A 20,315-nucleotide genomic window follows, 5' to 3' on the forward strand; every position below is an offset into this window, starting at 1 on the left:
ACAGAAAGCAAACCTGATATATCTGTTATGATAGAAATTATCAGCACCAACCTCTGCTTGTTTGTTTGAGTGGAAGAATCCACAACCTGGTACACCAACCACCCCTGCCTCTTCTATCAGCTTTTTAACACAATCAACCTGAAATTGCAATTGCATTGTTACCATTTGACGATGACTAACATCGGATTTCAGACAGCTTTTCAGCAATAATTAAAGTGACAAAAAGCAGCATACGTCAGACAGAAGGCACTCCTCAGGAATCTCCGCAAATATAAAGAATGAACCCTGGGCCTTAAACCGAATGAGCAAAAAAACTTCAGCCAGTTCAAATTTTATGCTTTAAACTGATTAAGGAAATCTCTTCATCTAGTCTCAATGATTAATCCTGAACACCAATGTGGAATAAGGCAAGCCCATCCAATCCTCTAGCCTGTCCATCAAAATACCAATTTCAAACTTTAAACAGCTAAAGAGTTTGAAATTGGTATTCTGATATGTACGTTCTTAGTGGAAGCTTTGTCCCTTGATGGGATAAGTGCTTTGAAGGTCCTAAAACTCATCACAAAAGTACAATTTAGTCCTAATACTTTCAAAAAAATGCAATAAAGTCATAAAACTTGTCACGAAAGTGTAACCGAATCTAAAACTTTCAAAAAGTGCAATCAAGTCCCAAAACTTGTCACCAGAGTATAATAAAGTTTTAAAACTTTAAAAAAGTGCTATCAACAGAAGGACTTGATTTGACCAATTTGACAAGTTATAGAATTTGTTTCAAATCCTCATAGTTTTAAGACATGACTAAATTTGACAAAACTGATGTTTTAAGGTCTCTGAATGTTTTTGATAGTGAAGAAGTAATTATTGTCGTATTCCTTATGTTTTGTCTTGTCTAAAAGAAAACATGAGAGAAGCATTTCTATCTACTTGTCTCAATGATTCAAAATATTGTGGCCGACTAATGGATGCATCCTATGAAGCAACATCGATAGCATCTCATCTCAATGAAATGAGTTTGATAAGCTCACTAGGCAATTGCACTACGTTGATGAAATCTTATGCTTAGAAATATCTTATACGTTCAAGCATGTATACACTAGACTTGAAAAGGATCAATTGTCACTGCTCCCATGTTTCTTCAGCCACTCACGAGTCACTCCAATGGAAATGCTGGCAACAGACTAAGACAATCACTTTAAAGGAAGATCCTATGTTATCGTCTCTCAAGGCAAACGAGAGTAATATGCTGTAGTTGCTACCACGTTACATTGCGATTTGCAATTTAACTAGACACATGCAAAGGTGAACCGATTTATGTTCTCTTGGGTTGTGAAATGATACTTCACAAATTTACCAGAAAAAATTGACAATTCGTACAGCTTTAATTTACATAATGGAAAAAATGATTGACAGGGAGAGTCATCTTACATAGGAAATTCATCTGTATGTACTAGTAATTAATTACATTACAAAATGTTGGTGTAATCAACTGATAAAGCCTGATATGGATGTAGCAAAGATCCATTTAGGTAAACCATGTTCATCTACCATCTCCGATCATCTCACCAAGCATGGGTGTCGTTGCAATTTCCGGTGAAAAATTTGCAGTTCCAACAGTGCTTGCAGTGAATGAGGAGTTGTAAGTGCTCTTGTCTGTGCTCTTATCAGCAGTCTCAGCCAAGGAGCTAGTGGTATCATTGAATCTCCAATCAGTCAAGTAGCCTGGCCTCGTGGACACGGTCGCCACTTCAATATCTCCAGAGAGCATTGCCACCACACGGGACATTGGGGGTCTCGGCGCTGGCGATGTTTGAGTGCACAAGAGCGCTATTGCAACCATGCGTTTTGCCTCTTCTTCATCGAACTCTGATAATCTAGAATCAACCAGCTCAACAACACGGTTGGTTTCGTGCAGGTTCCAAGCCTGAGAAGCAAGAACAGAAAGTGACAAGGATGTAATCAGGCAACCTCAGATAGAATTAATAGGGAAGAATAATAGGAAGAAGGATAATGATGTTTCCTTCTTAAATGGCCATAAAACAACTAAACAAGTGGCAGAAAATTCAAGCGCGTACCCATTCAAGGAGATATATTTTTTCTTCTTCCAAGCTAGGGTCTGAATTTGACCTTCCGCTGATAACCTCTAGAGCCACTACGCCAAACGCAAACACATCTGCCTTCTCTGTAAGGTGGCCACGCATCGCATACTCGGGAGCAAGATATCCACTACAAAAGCAATAAGAAAGCAGAATTAGATTCTCAGCAGCTGTAGGCGTCAACGTACTAATGCATATGGCTCTGTTTGCATATGACAGAAGAACATGGAGCTTACATGGTTCCCGCAACACGGGTGCTTATATGGGTCTTCTTATCATCATAAAGTTTAGCCAAACCAAAGTCTGATATTTTAGGTGTGAGATCAGAGTCCAGCAGAATATTACTGGCCTTCACATCCCTATGCACGATTCTCAGCCTTGACTCCTCATGAAGATAAGCTAGGCCCCTTGCAATACCCAGACAGATATCAAACCGTGTCGCCCAATCAAGATTCAAGGTCCTTTGCCCTGCACCATGGAGGCACTATATCATAAGTCCAAACGTCACTTTTTACATGATGAAAGACATAATTGAGGTGAATATTCTATCACCTACCAAACATTGCCTGATCAAGACTCTTGTTTTCTAGATACTCATATACAAGAAGCCGATTATCTGCATCAATGCAGCATCCATACAATTTGACAAGGTTGCGGTGTTGCACTGCAGATATAGTGGCAATCTCTGTCACGAATTGATTCTTTCCCTGGTGGGATGTTACAGATAGTTGCTTAACAGCAATCACTCTCCCATCATTAAGCGTTCCCTGATGTCACTGATATGGTCAGTACTTCAATATAAAAAAAACGCTTAAGCCATTTTGAGACCAATAATGCGATCAGCATATTAATGTACACTCCAGTTCCTAGACTATCCGGAAGCTCCACTTAAGTCTGATTATCAAGAAATGCCGTCCATCTCCTAGAGCTACACTGTATTAGCATATAGATGACAAATGAAGGACGGTCAACCTAATTTATGTCACTCCTAGCAAACATAACCAAGAAAATTGTCCATTCATTACTTACTTGAAACCTTATGTAATCAACAAAATGAAACCTTATGTAATCAACAATTTGTTATATTATCCATAGATATTTGGATGGCGTCCATTGAACTTCTTTCTTTCCTGGCGTAATTTAGGATCTATTACAGTCATCCTCCAGAGCCAAAGGATGATTTCCTAAAGAATGAAAAAGCAATAAGCGAAGAAGTGCTTTTCTTTTCAAGGCAGAGAAAATATTGGAAGTTAGGGCAACCAGCACACAAAAACCATTGTCTTTCTTTTTGGCCCAAGGCACGGAAACCATAATCGCTGTTCATTTACCAATGCGTTTCTCTTCTCTTTTTTAATTCTTTCTCCAAGAAACACTTTCAGAAAGATCAACCATCGACTTAGTTCGTATGACAAGCTAAGATCAGATTAGCTATGGTTGGAAAAGCAATAGCGATAAGATCATCTTTTGCAATGAGCGAAGCACCTCAATTCTGCGAATATTTAAATGTGACACCACTCCATCGACATCTACTCTTTTGTATTATCCAATGAATTACAACAAACCTTGAAAACAGGGCCGAATCCCCCCTCCCCAAGTTTGTTATTGGGATTGAAGTCATCTGTAGCAGCCTTTAGTTCTGCATAGCTGAAAGTGTAAGGTCTAGCATCCATGCCAAGGAACTCTGTAAGACACAATAATGCAGATAAGATTCCCGCTATTAGAATATTTCGCAACCTTTTGTCACTTAGTTTTTGACTTCTCGGAAATATGTTAGCCGCTTAATTAGTCATCCAGCGAAATAAAAATGCATTCATGAAATTTAGCTTCAACTAGAAAACATGGAAATTTCACTTCCAACCACCAGTGGGCAATGAGCTCAAAAGCTCTTAATAGCAGCGGCATTTCGATATGGGGATTTCTCATTCTTTTTACCTCTGCAGAACATTGTTTTCATCTTTTATCCAAAAACATTATTAGCACACAACATTACAGATAGGAAATTATCATGGGGAAGCTATCGGAAGCTTCTGATAGTGTGGTTTACCTTGATCTTCAATCATGCGTGCCATTCTCCTTCTCCGAACAACATAGAACGCCAGGAGAACAGCCACCAAACCGACCACTCCAACTCCAATAGCAACTCCAACTATCAACCCAGTGTGATCCTTTTTGCGGGTTGGGGTTGGGGGTTTGTTACTGACAGTGGGTATAAAATCTGCACAAAGCCTGCCAATTTAGTGATGTTTTATAAAGTGGTGCTGGGAGTATGAGCATGTTATAATCATAGTACCTGGGACAGCACTAATGGCTGAAATTAGAGGTCCATATGTGGCTTGATTTGGTACACAACACGTCCCTTTTCCAGCCCAAAAGAAGTGTATTTCAAGATAGTTTGCTGTTACCTGAGCCTGATACAATTTTAGGACAGCTGTAAAAGAGGCACCACCTGCCTCTTTCCTTATGTCGAAATCCTTTGCAACGAGGTTTCCCTGAAATAAGCACAAATGGCATTAGCAATTGACCATGACCTTTCTTAGTAAAACAAGAAGCCCAGTAAAGCATGGCCCTACCTGTATGTATATATCAAAAAGACGCCTCCCAAGACGTTGCCATTCAGTATCCTGGATTTGTATTTCAGCAAACTGGAGGGTGACATTGTAGTTTCCATTCTCCAGCCCTAATCCATAATATCGTAGAGATGAAGCAGAGACCCGTGCAGTCTGGAACAGCTCTGAGTCTAAAGTGTTGGTGAACTGGGATAGCGAGGAAGCACTATAGGCAGCGTTGTTGCTTCCTGTGAAATAACCAACATTGCTCACTGCCCACCTCTCTGAGTTGGTCACGTAGTAGGTAGCAGGCCCAAGACTGATATTATCCCGCTCATACACAATATTACTGGATGAAGTAATCTGAGGGCCACCGCATTTTACTGAAAAATTATAATCTGCATGGCAAACATAAAAGAGCAGATCGTGATGAGTTTTGTGACAGGTACTTCCGTTACACAATGGACAAGAATTATCTGTCAAAGGACATGCACTTTGTAGATATTAAATTTTCATAATCAGCCCGATCTATATGCATATAAATGTCACATGCTTATCTTCAAAACTTACTTCCTACAGTCTGTCACATAGCATCGTAATATGCAGTTGTAAATGTAACAATAAATTGGTTCTTTCACAATCTAATGAAGAGACCCACAAAGTACTAATGAAAATGAAGTAAGGTCCTTTTGAGGGAAATATCACAGATAAAGGAGGAGCCTAGAGAGGTCATTATTGAACATTAAGCGGCCTGCCTTATATCTGTGTCTGTAGCAAGAGCTGACAATGGGACATCAAAACTACATAGCTGTCCCCTTTCGAAGAAAATAACCTAGCATATTAACTTGAACCTTAATTTTTCCTCTCTTCTACTGAACTACCCCTAATCTAACTTACTGGAAGAAACTACTCTGACCATTCTGTCTTCTACCACATTTAAAGTTACCCTTCACTTCACATATCAGGATGCAAGCACACAGAATATCTAAAGTAACTGGAAACATGATCTCCTGTCCTCCTCTTGTTGAGGCATTCAACAAAAGGAAAGCACATTCAGGGGAAAAGGTTACATGGACTTACAGATTCCATTCCCTGTAGTGCAAGGAAAATTCGTTGAAGACAGTTTAATCCTGAAGGAAGAAGGCTAAGATAAAAGGAGAAAATTTTATTCAGTGGACTTGTATGGCAGTATGAACTTATGAGTAAATTAAGAGCAAATACTTCTATAGCAAGGAAAGTTCCTCTTCTTTTTGATGACTTTCACTGAAACATTGAAGATATCTTCATGGAAGATGCAATTGCTAATTAAATGCTAAAGTTCTTAAATCATTGAAGTGGTGATGGCATCTCCAAGTCATATTTCAAACTGCATGCTTTTCTAGTGAATACTAATACAGAGTTTTGCAGGATTGCTGATTCTCCACTGAATCGATTATGAGGATTAAAAGATGGTGAAACTGTAGTATCAGTATTTATTCAAATTACTGACATCCACAGCGACATATGAACAAGGACAATCATATGAAAGTCACTACCTATGACAGTTCTTTTGTAGGCAGTGTTTAAATGATTTACATTTGTTCCAAGCAGTAGATTCAGCAACAAATGTGAGTGAGTTTTAATGTAAATTCAGCATGCATCTGTGATCTCAATTAATGGAAATAATATGACAAAGGACAAATTTTATAGATAAACATCCAGAATGCCCAGCAAGATAGTGGGATTGGTGATTATCCTCATCAAGTGATGTAGGCATTCAAGACAAATCTGAGGACACATAAGCTAACCGTTTTCAATTGAATTGATTACTGTTTATGATCACTCAAGTATCATAAGCAAAAAATCGCTAGGGCAATTACCTAGTGTTAGAGTTGTCCAATGTAAAGTTGTTGCCGACCAGATTACTGCAAAATGCATCATGGAAAAAGTTGTGATCGCAAGTCTCCCCACAAAATTGAAACACTTACAGCTCATCCTGTAGCTAGAAGATGACTTCAAGTACTATATAGCATCCCTCGAGCAACAAAAGATTGATAAAGTGCAAAAGAAGAGTCCTCACTTAAGATATCTAAATAAAAGTAAAAATTATCATTTTTCGAATGACAGAAATACATACAGTTGTAATTCATTGCTGACCCAAGAAGGAAAGCTTCCCATCAAGTTATTGTATGACACATCTCTGCAAAAATGGCACAGGAGAGATGTCATATAGTTACCAACAGGGTAGTCGTCCGTCAGTATCGAGTAGCATGCCGTGATATGTCAAACAACAAAATGCTGGCTATATTCTCCATGTTCACAGGCACAAAATAGATGGCTTTGAAAGAAACTATATTCAGAACTGAGTTAGCTATAAAGGGAAAAGGAGAAAAAATCTATTCAAATAGCTATATCCTCTTTTCAAACCTTCAACCTATGAAGGAACATTTTCACTGCACATTCTCTTTGCATTCAAACTCCATAAGTGCCCATAAAAACTTGTGCGTAACTTCATGCTCTTCTCAATTGATCAGTGACAGTTGTGAGCATCATTCTGGTTATCATGCAATGGAGATCTTTCAGGTGTTTCTTACATGTTACGAAGGGATGCACTTTTCTGTTCAGGCAGTGTGCCATTCAAACTATTATTTCCAAGAAACCTGAGAAATGAAGCAAAGAGAATTGCAAAGCATTAACAAAGAGAACATATCTGTGGGAACACGTATGAAATCCAGATGAGGTGCATTACAAGTAAGTGAGTGAGCTCAAACTGAAAAGAGAGACTGGAATCTGTCCCGTTAACTTGTTGAAGCTTAAGTCCCTGGTCCAATATGGACGCAACAAAGTTACTCTATGAATAAATTGAGTAAACAAGATATAGAAGTTTGAATAAAAAAAAAAGAAATGCCTTTGGGAAGATCAAGCTAATTACATGTGAAAAACATCATAATACCCAATAAATATAACATCTTGTCAATTGAAGTCTAGAGAAGAATCGTGGAAGCAAATGCTCCTTTGAAGTACTGTACTATGAATGAGGGCACAAGATGGTCTTTAATTAAAATATGATCATCCAGATAATATTAAGTACAAATCATTTAGTAACTACTATTATAAACCATTAATGAAGGGTGACTTATTCATCCCTTTCAGATACTGCTTCTGAGTCACTGAATATATATTCACAATGTAAATGGCAACAACTCATATCCATGTTGATGATAATGAAAGACAGACACACTTCGGCATATTTTCAATCAATCTCGACCAAAACAATGACTTACAGCTGAATTAAACCTTGGTATCCTGAAAAATTTGATGGGAGCGAATCTGAGATATTGTTATTCCTCAGTATCCTGGAAACAATTGGGTCAGCCCATTTCACATACGGGCCAAAAGAGAAAAAGAAAGGAAAAGAAAGTCTGCTACGAGCTCCAGAATCACAATGTCTTACAGAATAGTCAGATTCTTCATATTTTTGATGAATTCCAGTGAAGAGCTCACATTAGACACATCACTTATTCTCCTGCATTATGTACTCAACTCATTGTCAGTTTGTTCAAGGCTGTGGTAAGTTATTTTTTACAAGCATAGAAACAGAAAGTACACGGCCCACTCACAAGTCTGTCAAAGCAGTTAAATTGGAAAATGTCGAAGGAATAGAACCTTCAAAAGAATTTCCTTGAAGAAACCTACAAGCAAAACAAATTGAGAAAAAATTGGACAAATTTATCACGTACTGTTTAATGATAATATAACACAGAATTAATGCTAAAGAATTTGTCGAATTTCAACTTCCAGAGCCTACAAACTGTTGTCAAAGGTAGACATTCATAGTCCTAGGCGTGGTTAGATGAAAAACAAACATATATATTGCCTTACAGCTGTGTAAGCTGCGACCAATTTCCTATGAATTCTGGTATATTGCCAGTGAAGTTGTTATCCGATGCCCATCTGCAGCCAGAAAAGGTATTTCTCCCGATAAATCATATCACAAAGCTTTTTCTGTCAATAGTTTTTTTTCTAGTATCAAAGGAGGAATGAAGCTCTTACACTTTTTGAAGATTTTTAAGCTTGGAAAATGCTGATGGAATCTCACCAGTGACTCCTGAACTATCAATGTAACTGCACGATAGGTGACTTCCATCAGCCAAGGGAATTTTATTAATTTAACGCAACTCAAATAACTCAATAGTTCTCTTACTTACACCAAAAAAAAAACTAATAATAATAATAATAACTCAATAGTTTGTCCTTTTGAATAGTTGAAAGCAGAAGTGATGCCAAGAGGAGAGGATGACACATTGTTACGGAAAATTTGCACAACATCCACAAGACTTGAGAAGGTTTACACCCAGAAAGTACACAGCCAAACATTGCGGGAGTCTCTAGCAGTTGAAATGTCAACAAGAGGATGACAGTGAAAGTGAAATATGAGGTATAAGGGTTAGGCTATGCGATGATGGGCAGAATGATAGTAACAACGACATGCTACTGCAAGTCAGAAAGGCTAAAAGAAACTAATCAATTTGAAAGGATGCATGAAAAAATTTACTTAGTCCGTCTGCCACCTATTTCAACAAAACTGGCCCATGCCAAACTCCAATACCTGCAAATATTTTAAAAGGAAAAATCCATGTTTAAGAATGTTAAGCGGCAGGACTTACAGTTGCTGCAATTTGGACAGATTTCCAAGCTCAGATGGCAGAGAGCCATTGAATTTATTGGTGCTAAAGGACCTACAATATTAAACTTGCATGTCAATTTTCATTGAAAATTAGTCTGAACATCCAGTGGACCTAATGCAGTCGAATCCTTCTGCTTGACATTACAAATCGGTTCTGGAACTGTTACTTACAATGACAATAGCTCTGTAAGTTGCCCGAGTTGCGGTGGAAGCTCACCTGATAATGCATTGATGCCCACAGTCCTGAAGTAAATCAGCAGAGTAAGCATTAGTAAAGAAAGAAAAATGCTTAAAAAAGGATCAGAGAACTCGGATAAATTTTGAGACTAGAATTGAGTTGTGCTCACAGATACTGCATGCGAGTTAGGTTGCCAATGGATGGAGATAAGGAACCGGTCAAGAGATTTTGGGCCAAGTTCCTGTATAAAGTACATAATACCATCAGAACAATGGAAAACTACGTAAGATTTTGAAACCTTGGTGAGTAAAATCAATATGGAGCTTCAGCAAATGAGAGCATGTGAGTGTTGCGTAGACATGACACATGGAAAACTGCGTAAGATTTTGAAACTAAGTAAGATTTCGAACTGAGTGTTGCTTAATTATAAGGCATGACACATGGCACACCATGAAAACTCCAGTGAAATGAGAAACTACTGAAAAGACGGAAGAAGTGGAATGGGACCAATACATACAGATTGGATAGGTAAGTCAAGTTCCACAACTCATCAGGGATAGGACTAGCAACGCTCATTGCATAAACCTTGCTGCAACCAAAGAAAAAGCACCCGGTCATGAGAAGAGACGTACACATGGTGGGCGAGATGCTGTCGATACGTACAGCTGTGTAATGTGGCAAGTAGTGGAATTGTTAAAGGAGCAGTCGCATTTGATGAAAGGGTTGTAATCTTTATCGTCAATGGAAACAGCGTCGTTGATCGCGACTCCGCTGCATGGCTCTCCACTCATGTTCCATTTTGGCGTCTGTGAAGTGAGTCCCCATTTTGACCATATCGAGTTCAGAATCGCCACTACATTCACATAATCATCATCGACTCACACTTGTTCAGCTTCATGCTCAAACTAAATGCGTTGGTATATGATTCTTACCTTAAGTAAATGGAGAATGATTTAGACAATTAAGTGCAAGTAATAATACAGGTTTCACATGCTGTCCATCCAGTTGAATTGTATAATCGAGGACTGCTGCTCATACGGAGCACTGTTTTTACGCTTCCGGGACAATATGGTTTTAAGGAAATCAATTTTGCTTTCTTGATAGTCAATATTTTAAATATAAAGATTATTTTTGCAAGTCATCAAATAAAAGTGAGTTCCATATGGATTGAATTGACATGACAAGGTGAAAGAGGAACCACCCATGTCCTTGCAGTCCAATAAGATGATGTTATCTAGATTATAAGACGAGGTAATCATACTTGACGAAAGGCTATGAAAAAATATCATTAGGATGTTCTAAAGAGAAATCTCTGTCTATTTATGAAAGAAGATATATTCGAGAACTGAGGGCCATTTTTGGAATATGAGAAAGGAGGTTGATGGGGGGGTGGGCCACTAAGAGCACGGGTCCCAAAGGAAAGGTGTTTGAACTGTTGATATAGCCTTGATTTTAATCATAATTTTAAAGAGGAGATGATTTTCATTATAAGTAACGATGCTGATAGTCATTGGCGCTCTTAAGAATGACAAACTCGAAAATGAAACACTCAGAGAGAGGAAGAGAGGGTTTGTTTGTACCTTCAGAAGGATCAGTCTTAGCTTGAGTCTGAGCATGAGCGACGTCTGCAAGTAGTATCCACGCTGCTACTTGCAAGGCAAAGATCACCCTCGAATTTGCCATAGTTCAACCAGAGAGAGAGAGAGAGAGAGATCCTCAGATCTTGAGAGCCACCATGTCTAGTCTTACCGACCGCGCTCCCAGAAAAAGCCATGGACAGTGGCGTCTGGGATGTCATACGTTTTGGTGACCATTTTTTTATTCTATATGCTGACGAAGAGCCATTTTAGAACGTATGTATCTATTATCTGTAGGGAAAGGTGAATCTGACTTTCATCTATGAAAGAGATGGCCCGAGATATGATCTGAAACGGTCCCTCCTCTTTTCCTTACTTTCAATAAATTCTCGAGCTGTACAATCTTTATGATCAGCCTTTGAGAAATTGGCTAGGCTATACCCGGGTCAAATGTTTGTTGCTCGGTTTACACTTTGAGACGCTTTATCGTTAGAAGACTAAAACTTTTGTTACCCCCCCAGAGAGAAAAGAAGAGAAGCATTTTCTGCGATTTTTTTTTCCGCCTGCTACATGTCTTTATTGAGAGTTCCAAATCTTTAATTAAGAAAAGTTGAACCAAATCGAAAACTTCTTCTCCAAGCACGAAGTTGAGGAATTACGTGGCACGCCCTCATTATATATTTCGGAAGGGCCATTTTAAAATACTGAAAAAATAAATTTAGACAATTGAGTGACTTGTTATATATTCAAATTGGACGTAAAATTTACCATCACTTCGTTTACTATTGAATAAATTTTGTAATCTGACCTATTATCTATTCCATAATAAAATGAAAACTTCCTTTTAGTTATGTATACAAATGAGATCTTAGTTGACATTGGCTTGTCTCCGCTTGATGTTAAAAAGAAAAGACTTGATTCATGATTGGAATGACATATGAAGGAGAAGATATCAACTTGCTTAGTTACATCAGAATATATGAATATGGAATATTACTTGTACTTCAAAATGGACTTTCTTGGGAAAGAAAAAAATGATTTTATTTGGATAGTGGTTTTTATTTAATAATTGAAGTTTGGAAAGTAACCTAGCGTTGGTCATTCTCTCGCACCAACTTGATGGCACAGCCTCCTCTCTCCATATTCAATCTCGATACACAACGTGCTCTGATTTTCATTTGTCATTAGTATAGGTTTCGATCCACAGTTTGCGGTAACAAGTTCATTGGTTATTGGTTATTTTGTTATGCGAGGAGGACGATTCGAAGTCCTTTCTCTGTGTTTGGTGAAACGCTAGTGTGTTGCTCTGGAGCTGAGCTATGTCATGACTCAAAAATGAGCACTGCCTAATATAAAAACTCAGCAGCCACATGCAATAATCTTTTCTTAAAAGAAATAAACAAATGGAATAGTACGAGTCGTGGGTAGTGACGCTTGCTTTAGGTTGCAATTATTTTTAAGGCTCACATCTTTCAGTTTTCAGTGCAACTATGCGTGCCGGCATTGGGAGCTCTAAGATAATATGAATGTCGATGCGAGAAAGGAAAGGTTAACTGCTCCGATGTGGACAGAGACTCAACTATAACAGTCCAGCTGTTAACTTGTTCGCGACGTCAAACCCAGTCAATTATATGTAACTGCAGTTTTGTCTCTGAACCATGACTATATCAAACTCAACAATTTGCTAATTATTAACTAACATGTTGAAAGAGTATCTATCCGTTTAGAAAGATTGATCGAGACAGGTGATTGATTAAACTGGCCAAGTTTTTGAGCTTCCTCTCTTGGTGACAGGAATAATCTTGCAGGCTTAAAGAAATAGTACAGAACATCTAGCATGGCCAAACACAAATAAAACCAACCAACAAATCAAACTTATGCCACCAAGTAGCTTCTGCTTGACCAGCTGCTGTAATCTACCTACTAAAAACCAGGTTTTGGAGGTTTTAAACATTGCCCGCTAAATCCTGTAAGACTAGTCTAATTGAAGCTAATTTGCAAAAAGAGATTAAATTAGTAAGTTTTTGGCTGATCAAGAACAGTAATTAGTAGAGTTTTCCTTGGGAGGATAGACCAAGACCCGTAGATCATTGGAAGAATAGAAAGTCCTTAAGGTTGTTAAAGATAAGGCTTGCACCTTCAAGAATGTGGAGGATTCCCCAAGAAACAAAGAGTTATACGGGTTTTCCCACCATAATACAGCCTGCAGTTGCATCAGTCCTGGAGTAACTCTGTTGCCAATAATATTTGTATACGGGCCATGCTGTTTAAACGTATTGCTGTTGTACGCACTCGGACCCAGCCCGAAATGTGCAATTCAAGCTCTTTGGTTTCTCTTTTCCAGTACAGTTAAGTTACTTTCCAGTGAAAAAGTGAAACCCCATGAGAGGTTAAGTTCAGTTCAAAAGGCCAACTGCTGCACTTTTAATTCAGTTTAAGATGCCAACTGCTGCACCTGTAGGCTTGTAGCTCAGACAGGAGAGAACAATACTGGCTTGACAAAAACCCATATTACAAAATATTAATTTATTCCTTTTTTAAGGCGATTTTTGGCATACTAGATAAAAATTCAAAACAGGAACAATGACTGATTCCTAATTACATTAGCAGGCTGAAGGTTCTGAGCTCTATTGTTTATGTGTTCTATGCTTGGAAGATTTTCAGAAAAAATAAATTCTGACTGGAAAAATATAGCTCATAATTTTACAATTCTCAACTGGCAGGCTTCAGACATATTAGCCCTTTACACCTTCACTGCAATCAAAGGCACCAGCTCTCTTAACGAACTCTTGCAGATTTTGTGCAGCAGCAGCTAATGTATCATCACTTTTACAAAAAGCAAACCTGATATATCTGTTACCATAGAAATTATCAGCACCAACCTCCACTTGTTTGTTTGAGTGGAAGAATCCACGACCTGGTACACCAACCACCCCTGCCTCTTCTATCAGCTTTTTAACACAATCAACCTGAAATTGCAATTGCATTGTTACCATTTGATGACGACTAATATCGGATTTCAGACAGTTTTTACCAATAACTATAGTGACAAAAAGCAGCATACGTCAGACAGAAGGCACTCCTCAGGAATCTCCACAAATATAAAGAATGAACCCTGGGCCTTGAACCGAATTCGCAAACCAACTTCAGCCAGAATTTTAGCTAGGAAATCTCTTCGTCGCTCATAATCCTGAACACCAATGGGAATAAGAATCAGTTATTGCTTAATTTGAATCCTCATACACGCTTTAAACTGATTACAGTCTCAGAGTATACTAAAAGCAAGAGAGAAGCATTTCTATCTACTTGTCTCAGTGATTCAAAATATTGTGGCTGACTTTCAAGAGCGGTCAACGCAGCCTCCTGAAAAGGTGCTGGAGCTGAATCTGTGATTCTGATATGTATGTTCTTTATGGCCGATGCGATGGCAGGAGGGGCAATTGCCCATCCAATCCTCCAGCCTGTCCATCAAAATACCAATTTCAAACTTTAAAACAGCTAAAGAGTTTGAGAAAGTACGTCCACCTTCTACCAGGGGAAGTCATTCGAATAGACGATATCTGGTCAATGAAAATGATATTTACAAAATGATTTAAAAGAATTTAGGAGTTCTTAGTGGAAGCTTTGTCCCACAATTGATGTTTGCATAACAACAAGGACAATGTTACTGCATCTCAGAACTGGAAGATCACCTGTAACACTGAATGATTTTGACAGCGAAGAAGTAATTATTGTCCTCTCCTGCATTCCTTGAAGAGAGGCAAGGGATATATGTTTTGTCTTGTCATATGTTATGTGTTCATACACCTGAAAACATGTGGCATTTTATACTCATTCAGCATTTGGATAGCGAACTACTCCATGTAAAAGCACTTCTGGGGACCATGATTCGACTGAAAAGGAATGTCAAGATGACAATAAAAGTGTAATAAATTAATATCAACTAAGGGGGGGAGGGGCAGCAACAGCCTGATGGATGCATCCTATGAAGCAACGCTGATTGCATCTTATCTCAATGCAATTAGTTTGATAAGCTCACTAGGCAATTGCACTATGTTGATGAAATTTTATGCTTAGAAATATCTTATATGTTCATGCATGCATACACGAGACTTGAAAAGGATCAATTGTCACTGCTCTCATGTTTCTTCAGCCATTCACGAGTCATGCCAATGGAAATGCTGGGAACAGACTAAGACACTTTAAAGGAAGATCATATGTTATCGTCTCTCAGGGCAAATAAGAGTAATTTACTGTAGTTGCTACCATGTTACATTGCTATCATTTCCTACAATGGTATGTGAAAGAAAATGTCTGAAACTACGAATCTTCATTCAGAGCAACATTAATGACTTAGAGTAAATGTGAAAGGTGATGCGAAACAAGAGTTTACATCTACTCCCTTAAAAAAAATTCCACATGTTAATGCTTGTTGTGTAGTAAAAGCATTCTCATACTTCGTCTGTGATAACCATGCAATCATTTGTGCAGCAAGCCGTGGCAATTACTTCAAGCTCATCCTTGCTGAAGACTTTTCCAGTTGGATTATGGGGACTGTTCAACCAATATCACACATATTGGTACATTTGGAACTCACAGTAGATGATATAATCCAAAGTAACATGATAGACAGTTTTACATTTCTCTCAAATATGGAAAAAGAGTGACAAAAGAAGAGGGTGTATTATGTGCAATTGTAGAGCTAGAAAATAGAATATCAGTATTTTCTGTCAAAAAACTGATTGCTCAAGACAGGACACAAGCGTCGCCTACATGAAGAATACGCCAGAAAGACTGAATATGGTCAAATATCCATTCACCATTTCTGAATTCAACTTCCAATGCTATATGGAATATCTAATCATTAACGCTGAGACTTCAGAATACTAGGGACAGATGAAAATATCATTTCAGTCTTTGCGCCAACCTGTTTAATACCACAGCTTTAGTTCTGCTGGTGAAGGACTTCAGGAATTTTCCATTGTCCAAAGTCCAATGAGGTGGGTCGAGAGCCACAAAAACCTGCCATGAATACCCACTTTCTTGAGGTTACACAGAATTTTTAAACTGAAGCTTCGATCAAGCCCACGAGGAACAGATAATTCTAAAGACACTTACTGGCACTCCCCCAGCCATGGAGATACTAGCATCGTATGTCTCATAGGAAGGATCAAACAGTATAACTTCATCACCTGGGTCGATTACTGCCCAAGTAAAAACAGGACTAAGTGTTTTGGCCAATATAAAAGCGGATTAGTTTGCTACGGGACAGAATGAAAGAAAGAAAGAAAACGTACTGGAAAAGATGGCAGCAGCAAAAGCCTCGGTTTGACCGCAGCAAATGGCGATATCAGTGAGGGGGTCGATTTCAAGACCGCGCGTGTCCTTCACTATCCTGGCCAGACGGTCGCAAATCCCTTGCACGTGCCTGCCGACTCGCAGCGGCAATCCATCAAGCAGGTGGTCGACATTATATGAAAGGAAAATGAAAATGGACGGCTGCCGACGTCACCTGTATTGGTTGAAGTCGGAGTTGATGGCGGAGACGGCCGCGCTCTTGAGGAGGGGAGGCGCGGGGAAGTCGGGGAAGCCCTCGGCGAGGTTGATGGCGTTGCAGCGCTGAGCGAGATGAGACAGCTGCTGAATTGGCGACGGCGAGAATGTCTTCGCCACCGCCGATAGCTTCTCCTTCATATCCACCTTCGCTCTTCACCTTATCCCCCGTGTCAACTCCCAGTCCCAGGCACACCCGCACGATTTCCTTTTCCTGTTTGCACCATGTGTAGCCTCGAAATTATAGGGAAAATTCTAAATAAAAACCCAAAGTTGATCAATTTTCTCAAATAAGGATTCGAAATGAATTTTGTATCAAATAAAAATCTAAAGTAAATCCATTGTGACCCAAAGCGGTTGAATCAATTCTAAATAAAAACTTGAGTTTGCTAGTCGGCCAAATATTTACCGGCTATCAAGCATGTGATATTTCCAATAACCGGAGTTTGAGCAATTTTGTTCAAAAAAATATATGGAAAATTAACAAATTCTAAAATAGAAAAAAAAATCCTAGGTTTTTTACGGTCTCTCCGTTTCTCGTACCCATCATCCACAAAGTCAAAGACCAAAGTTCTCCCCATTCGTTGTACCCATCCTCCGCAAAGTCGAAGACCCAAATTCTCCACCGGTCGAAGCACGAATTCAAAAACAAGAAGAAAACCAAATGCTTCTTTCTTTGTTTGCGGAGACCTAAATTCTCTGTTGATTAAGCAAGGCGAGGAGCAGCGAGGGAGAAGAAAGAAGAAAACGTAAATATCTAAATGAATAACCTAAACTTAATTAATATAGAATTTTCCATTTTCTTTAAATCACAAATTTCTGACAAAATTGCCCCTATTTTAATTGCCAAAAAATGTTTGCTAGCAAGCTAAGGTCCTCAATAGAGATTAACTTGATCACTTTGGATCTTTATTTGACACAAAATTTACTTCAAGCCCTTATTTGAAACAATGAGTCCACTTTGAGTCCTTATTTGGAATTTTTCCGAAATTATATGAATGTTTGGATCTTCGCTACATTTGTTTCCATATGTGGTTGTTGGCTTATAAATTATGGAGATTCCCCGTATGCAAATTTAAATTAAAATGAATGTGGACAATATTCATGTTTGTGATCCACTAATCATAAAATCGACCATAAGGTAAGAAATTTCCTCCCACTATAGTCGGAGGAAAAAATGGCCATATTGAGCGAGACGAAGCTCTTGCCCGCCCATAACGTTAGATTTTACATGATTATGTTTAGGCAGGTTAGGCAGGTCGACCTCTGTACAAACCTACTCAAACACATTTTGGATTTCTTGAGCCTAGATGGTCAAATGTACTATTTATTTTATTTTTTTGGTCGGTGGATCATTTCTTCTTCTTCTTTTTGTGTCAGAAAATAAACATTTCATTAAACTAGTTCAAAGGTGAAAAGGCCCGAGAGAGAGAGGCTTCTATACATAATAATTTCCCAAGAGTTAGGGAGGGAGGGAAACCAATTCTGAGGTAAGGCATTTTTCCAATGGGTTTTGGCCACTAACAACCAAATTGGCTTCTCTAGGGCAATAAGATACTTGAACATTAGAAACAGTGAGCAAAATTTCCTTGTGATTTTTAATAGGCACGGGAGCTTCCCGAGGAACAAATAGTAAGTCTCTGCCTCCACAAAATTGTTCAGAAGAGATAAGTGTACGCTTTGGGGCTTCGTCTTCTTCATTATGAGGAGAGAGTGTGCAATTGAGGACTTCAACCAAGAGAGCCAACAACGTGAACTGATTTCACTCCTCCATTCAATAATTGACTGGCAAAATCACGGCATACATGCATTCTACCCTTTGGTCACTCCAAGTACAAAAGTCCCATCAATATTCACATTGAAGGTGCAAACTTTAGGTAGTTTCACATTGAAGGTGGAAAGTTTACGTAGTTTCTAGCTGCTTGAGGCATTTCCTCTTTCAATTTCCACCCTGCTTACTGAAAAATTCCATTTGCAGAAGTTGCTAAGAGTGATGATAGTCGTATCCACAACATCATAGGGGTTGGGATTTTTTTGTCTGAAAGTGGCTGCATTTCTAGCTTTTTAGATGCCACAAAGTACAGAAGCAACCATGGCCAAATATGATAAGTTGTTTGTGTTCTTCGATAAATTACCGATCTACTCAATGCTTCAAGATAATCTCTGGCTCGAAACTTGTAGGTTCAACATTGGATGTGCCCAAATTTCTTTGGCCTGTGAGCAGAGAAGGCATAAGTGCTTCACCATTTCACTGCTCCAATTGCACAGGGGGCATGAAGAATCAGGTAGTGTCCTCCTTCTATGTAGATTTTGTTTTGTTGGGAGTCCATTTTGGCAAACATTCCACATAAATAGTTTAATTTTGGGAGGGACTTGTAAGTGCAATCAGAGTACGATGGGAAACCCAATTCTAAGGTAAGGCATTTTTTGATGGGTTTTAGCCACCAAATCCACGATCAAATTGGCTCCTCTAGTGCAATAAGATAATTGAACTTTAGAAACGGTGGGCAAAATTTCCTTGTGATCTTCAATAGGCACAGGGCTTGTAAGAGCGTTGACCAAGACCAAACAATCAGTCTCTACCTTGACAAAAAATTTCAAAGGAGAGAGAGTATGCTTTGGGGCTTCGTCTTCTTCATTTTGAGGAGAGAGTGTGCAATCGAGGGCTTCAACAAAGAGAGTCAACAATGTGAACTGTTGCCATGCCTTTGTTCAATAATTGACTAGCAAAATCACAGCATACCCATGCAATCAACCCTTTCGTTGCTCTAGATACGAAAACCTCATCAATATTTACCTTGAAGGTGCAAGCTTTGGGTGATTTCCAACTGCTTGGGGCATTCCCCTTTCTATTCCAACTCTGTCTACTAAAAAATTACATTTGCAAAAGTTGCCAAGGGTGATAATAGTTGTATCCACAACATCATTAGGGTTGGGAGTTTTGTGTCTGAAAATGGTTGGATTTTTAGCTTTCCAAACACCCAAGAGTACCAAAGCAACTGTGGCCAGATACGGTAAGTTGCTTGTATTCTTAGATAAATTACCAACTGACTCCTCGATTTGAGATCATCCGTGAATCAAAACTTGTAATTTCAGCACTAGATGTGCCCATATTTCTTTGGCCCATGGGCAAATGAGGCATAAGTGCTACACTCTTTCACTACTCTAAATGTAGAAGGGGCATGAAGGGTTAGGTACTATCCTCCTTCTATGTAGATTTTCCTTTGTTGGAAGTGCATTTTGGTAAAAATTCCACATATTTTGGGGGGAAACCTGTAACTTCCATATACCTGTCCACAAAGCACAATGGGGAGGTAAGATGCTAATGCTAGATCTTCTTTTTGCTTGCCTGTGGATTCTCAAATATAGTGATATTCACTCTTCACCATGTACTGTCGTGTACTCATCCACACAATATGGTCGCTTTCTATTTGGGGTTTGATAAGAATTGCTAAAATATCACAGACCGTTTGCTCATGAAAGTGCTCTTGCAGTATGGTTTTATTATAGTATCCCTCGTCCCTTGTCTTTTCCAAAACTTGATGAAGGTACCTCTATTGATCCCACTTTGGCAGCTCCTAACATGTCTGCACCATCTGCGAATTTCCTTTTGGTCATTTCCTCTTCTCATATTTGTCATTCTATCTGTGTAAGTCAACAGTCCATTTGATTTCATGATTTTCATCGTTAGTATGTTATTGC

General features: G+C 38.8%; 2 protein-coding genes across 2 annotated transcripts; both read right to left on the minus strand.

Annotated features, from left to right (window-relative positions):
- Positions 1-1,368: 1,368 nt before the first annotated feature.
- On the minus strand, positions 1,369-11,259 carry LOC104451008 (probable LRR receptor-like serine/threonine-protein kinase At1g56140). The gene is made up of 24 exons (XM_039316118.1): positions 11,064-11,259; positions 10,147-10,336; positions 10,001-10,072; positions 9,653-9,724; positions 9,477-9,548; positions 9,286-9,357; positions 8,672-8,743; positions 8,501-8,572; positions 8,239-8,310; positions 8,073-8,144; positions 7,903-7,974; positions 7,368-7,439; positions 7,213-7,278; positions 6,756-6,818; positions 6,499-6,543; positions 5,720-5,769; positions 4,664-5,037; positions 4,384-4,582; positions 4,138-4,308; positions 3,656-3,774; positions 2,650-2,860; positions 2,330-2,561; positions 2,073-2,223; positions 1,369-1,921 (listed from the first exon to the last, which is right to left on the minus strand). Exons 1-24 carry the CDS (start codon positions 11,164-11,166, stop codon positions 1,538-1,540), a joined length of 3,078 nt encoding a protein of 1,025 aa, XP_039172052.1. The 5' UTR covers positions 11,167-11,259; the 3' UTR covers positions 1,369-1,537.
- A 2,312-nt stretch (positions 11,260-13,571) lies between these two features.
- LOC104451007 (probable N-succinyldiaminopimelate aminotransferase DapC) lies at positions 13,572-16,828 on the minus strand. Its single transcript, XM_010065751.3, has 9 exons — positions 16,573-16,828; positions 16,358-16,488; positions 16,179-16,264; positions 15,988-16,082; positions 15,518-15,614; positions 14,753-14,867; positions 14,367-14,521; positions 14,125-14,250; positions 13,572-14,029 (listed from the first exon to the last, which is right to left on the minus strand). Exons 1-9 carry the CDS (start codon positions 16,752-16,754, stop codon positions 13,796-13,798), a joined length of 1,221 nt encoding a protein of 406 aa, XP_010064053.2. The 5' UTR covers positions 16,755-16,828; the 3' UTR covers positions 13,572-13,795.
- Positions 16,829-20,315: the final 3,487 nt, after the last annotated feature.

The sequence above is a fragment of the Eucalyptus grandis genome, chromosome 6, assembly GCF_016545825.1.
Source record: "Eucalyptus grandis isolate ANBG69807.140 chromosome 6, ASM1654582v1, whole genome shotgun sequence".
Taxonomy (NCBI): domain Eukaryota; kingdom Viridiplantae; phylum Streptophyta; class Magnoliopsida; order Myrtales; family Myrtaceae; genus Eucalyptus; species Eucalyptus grandis.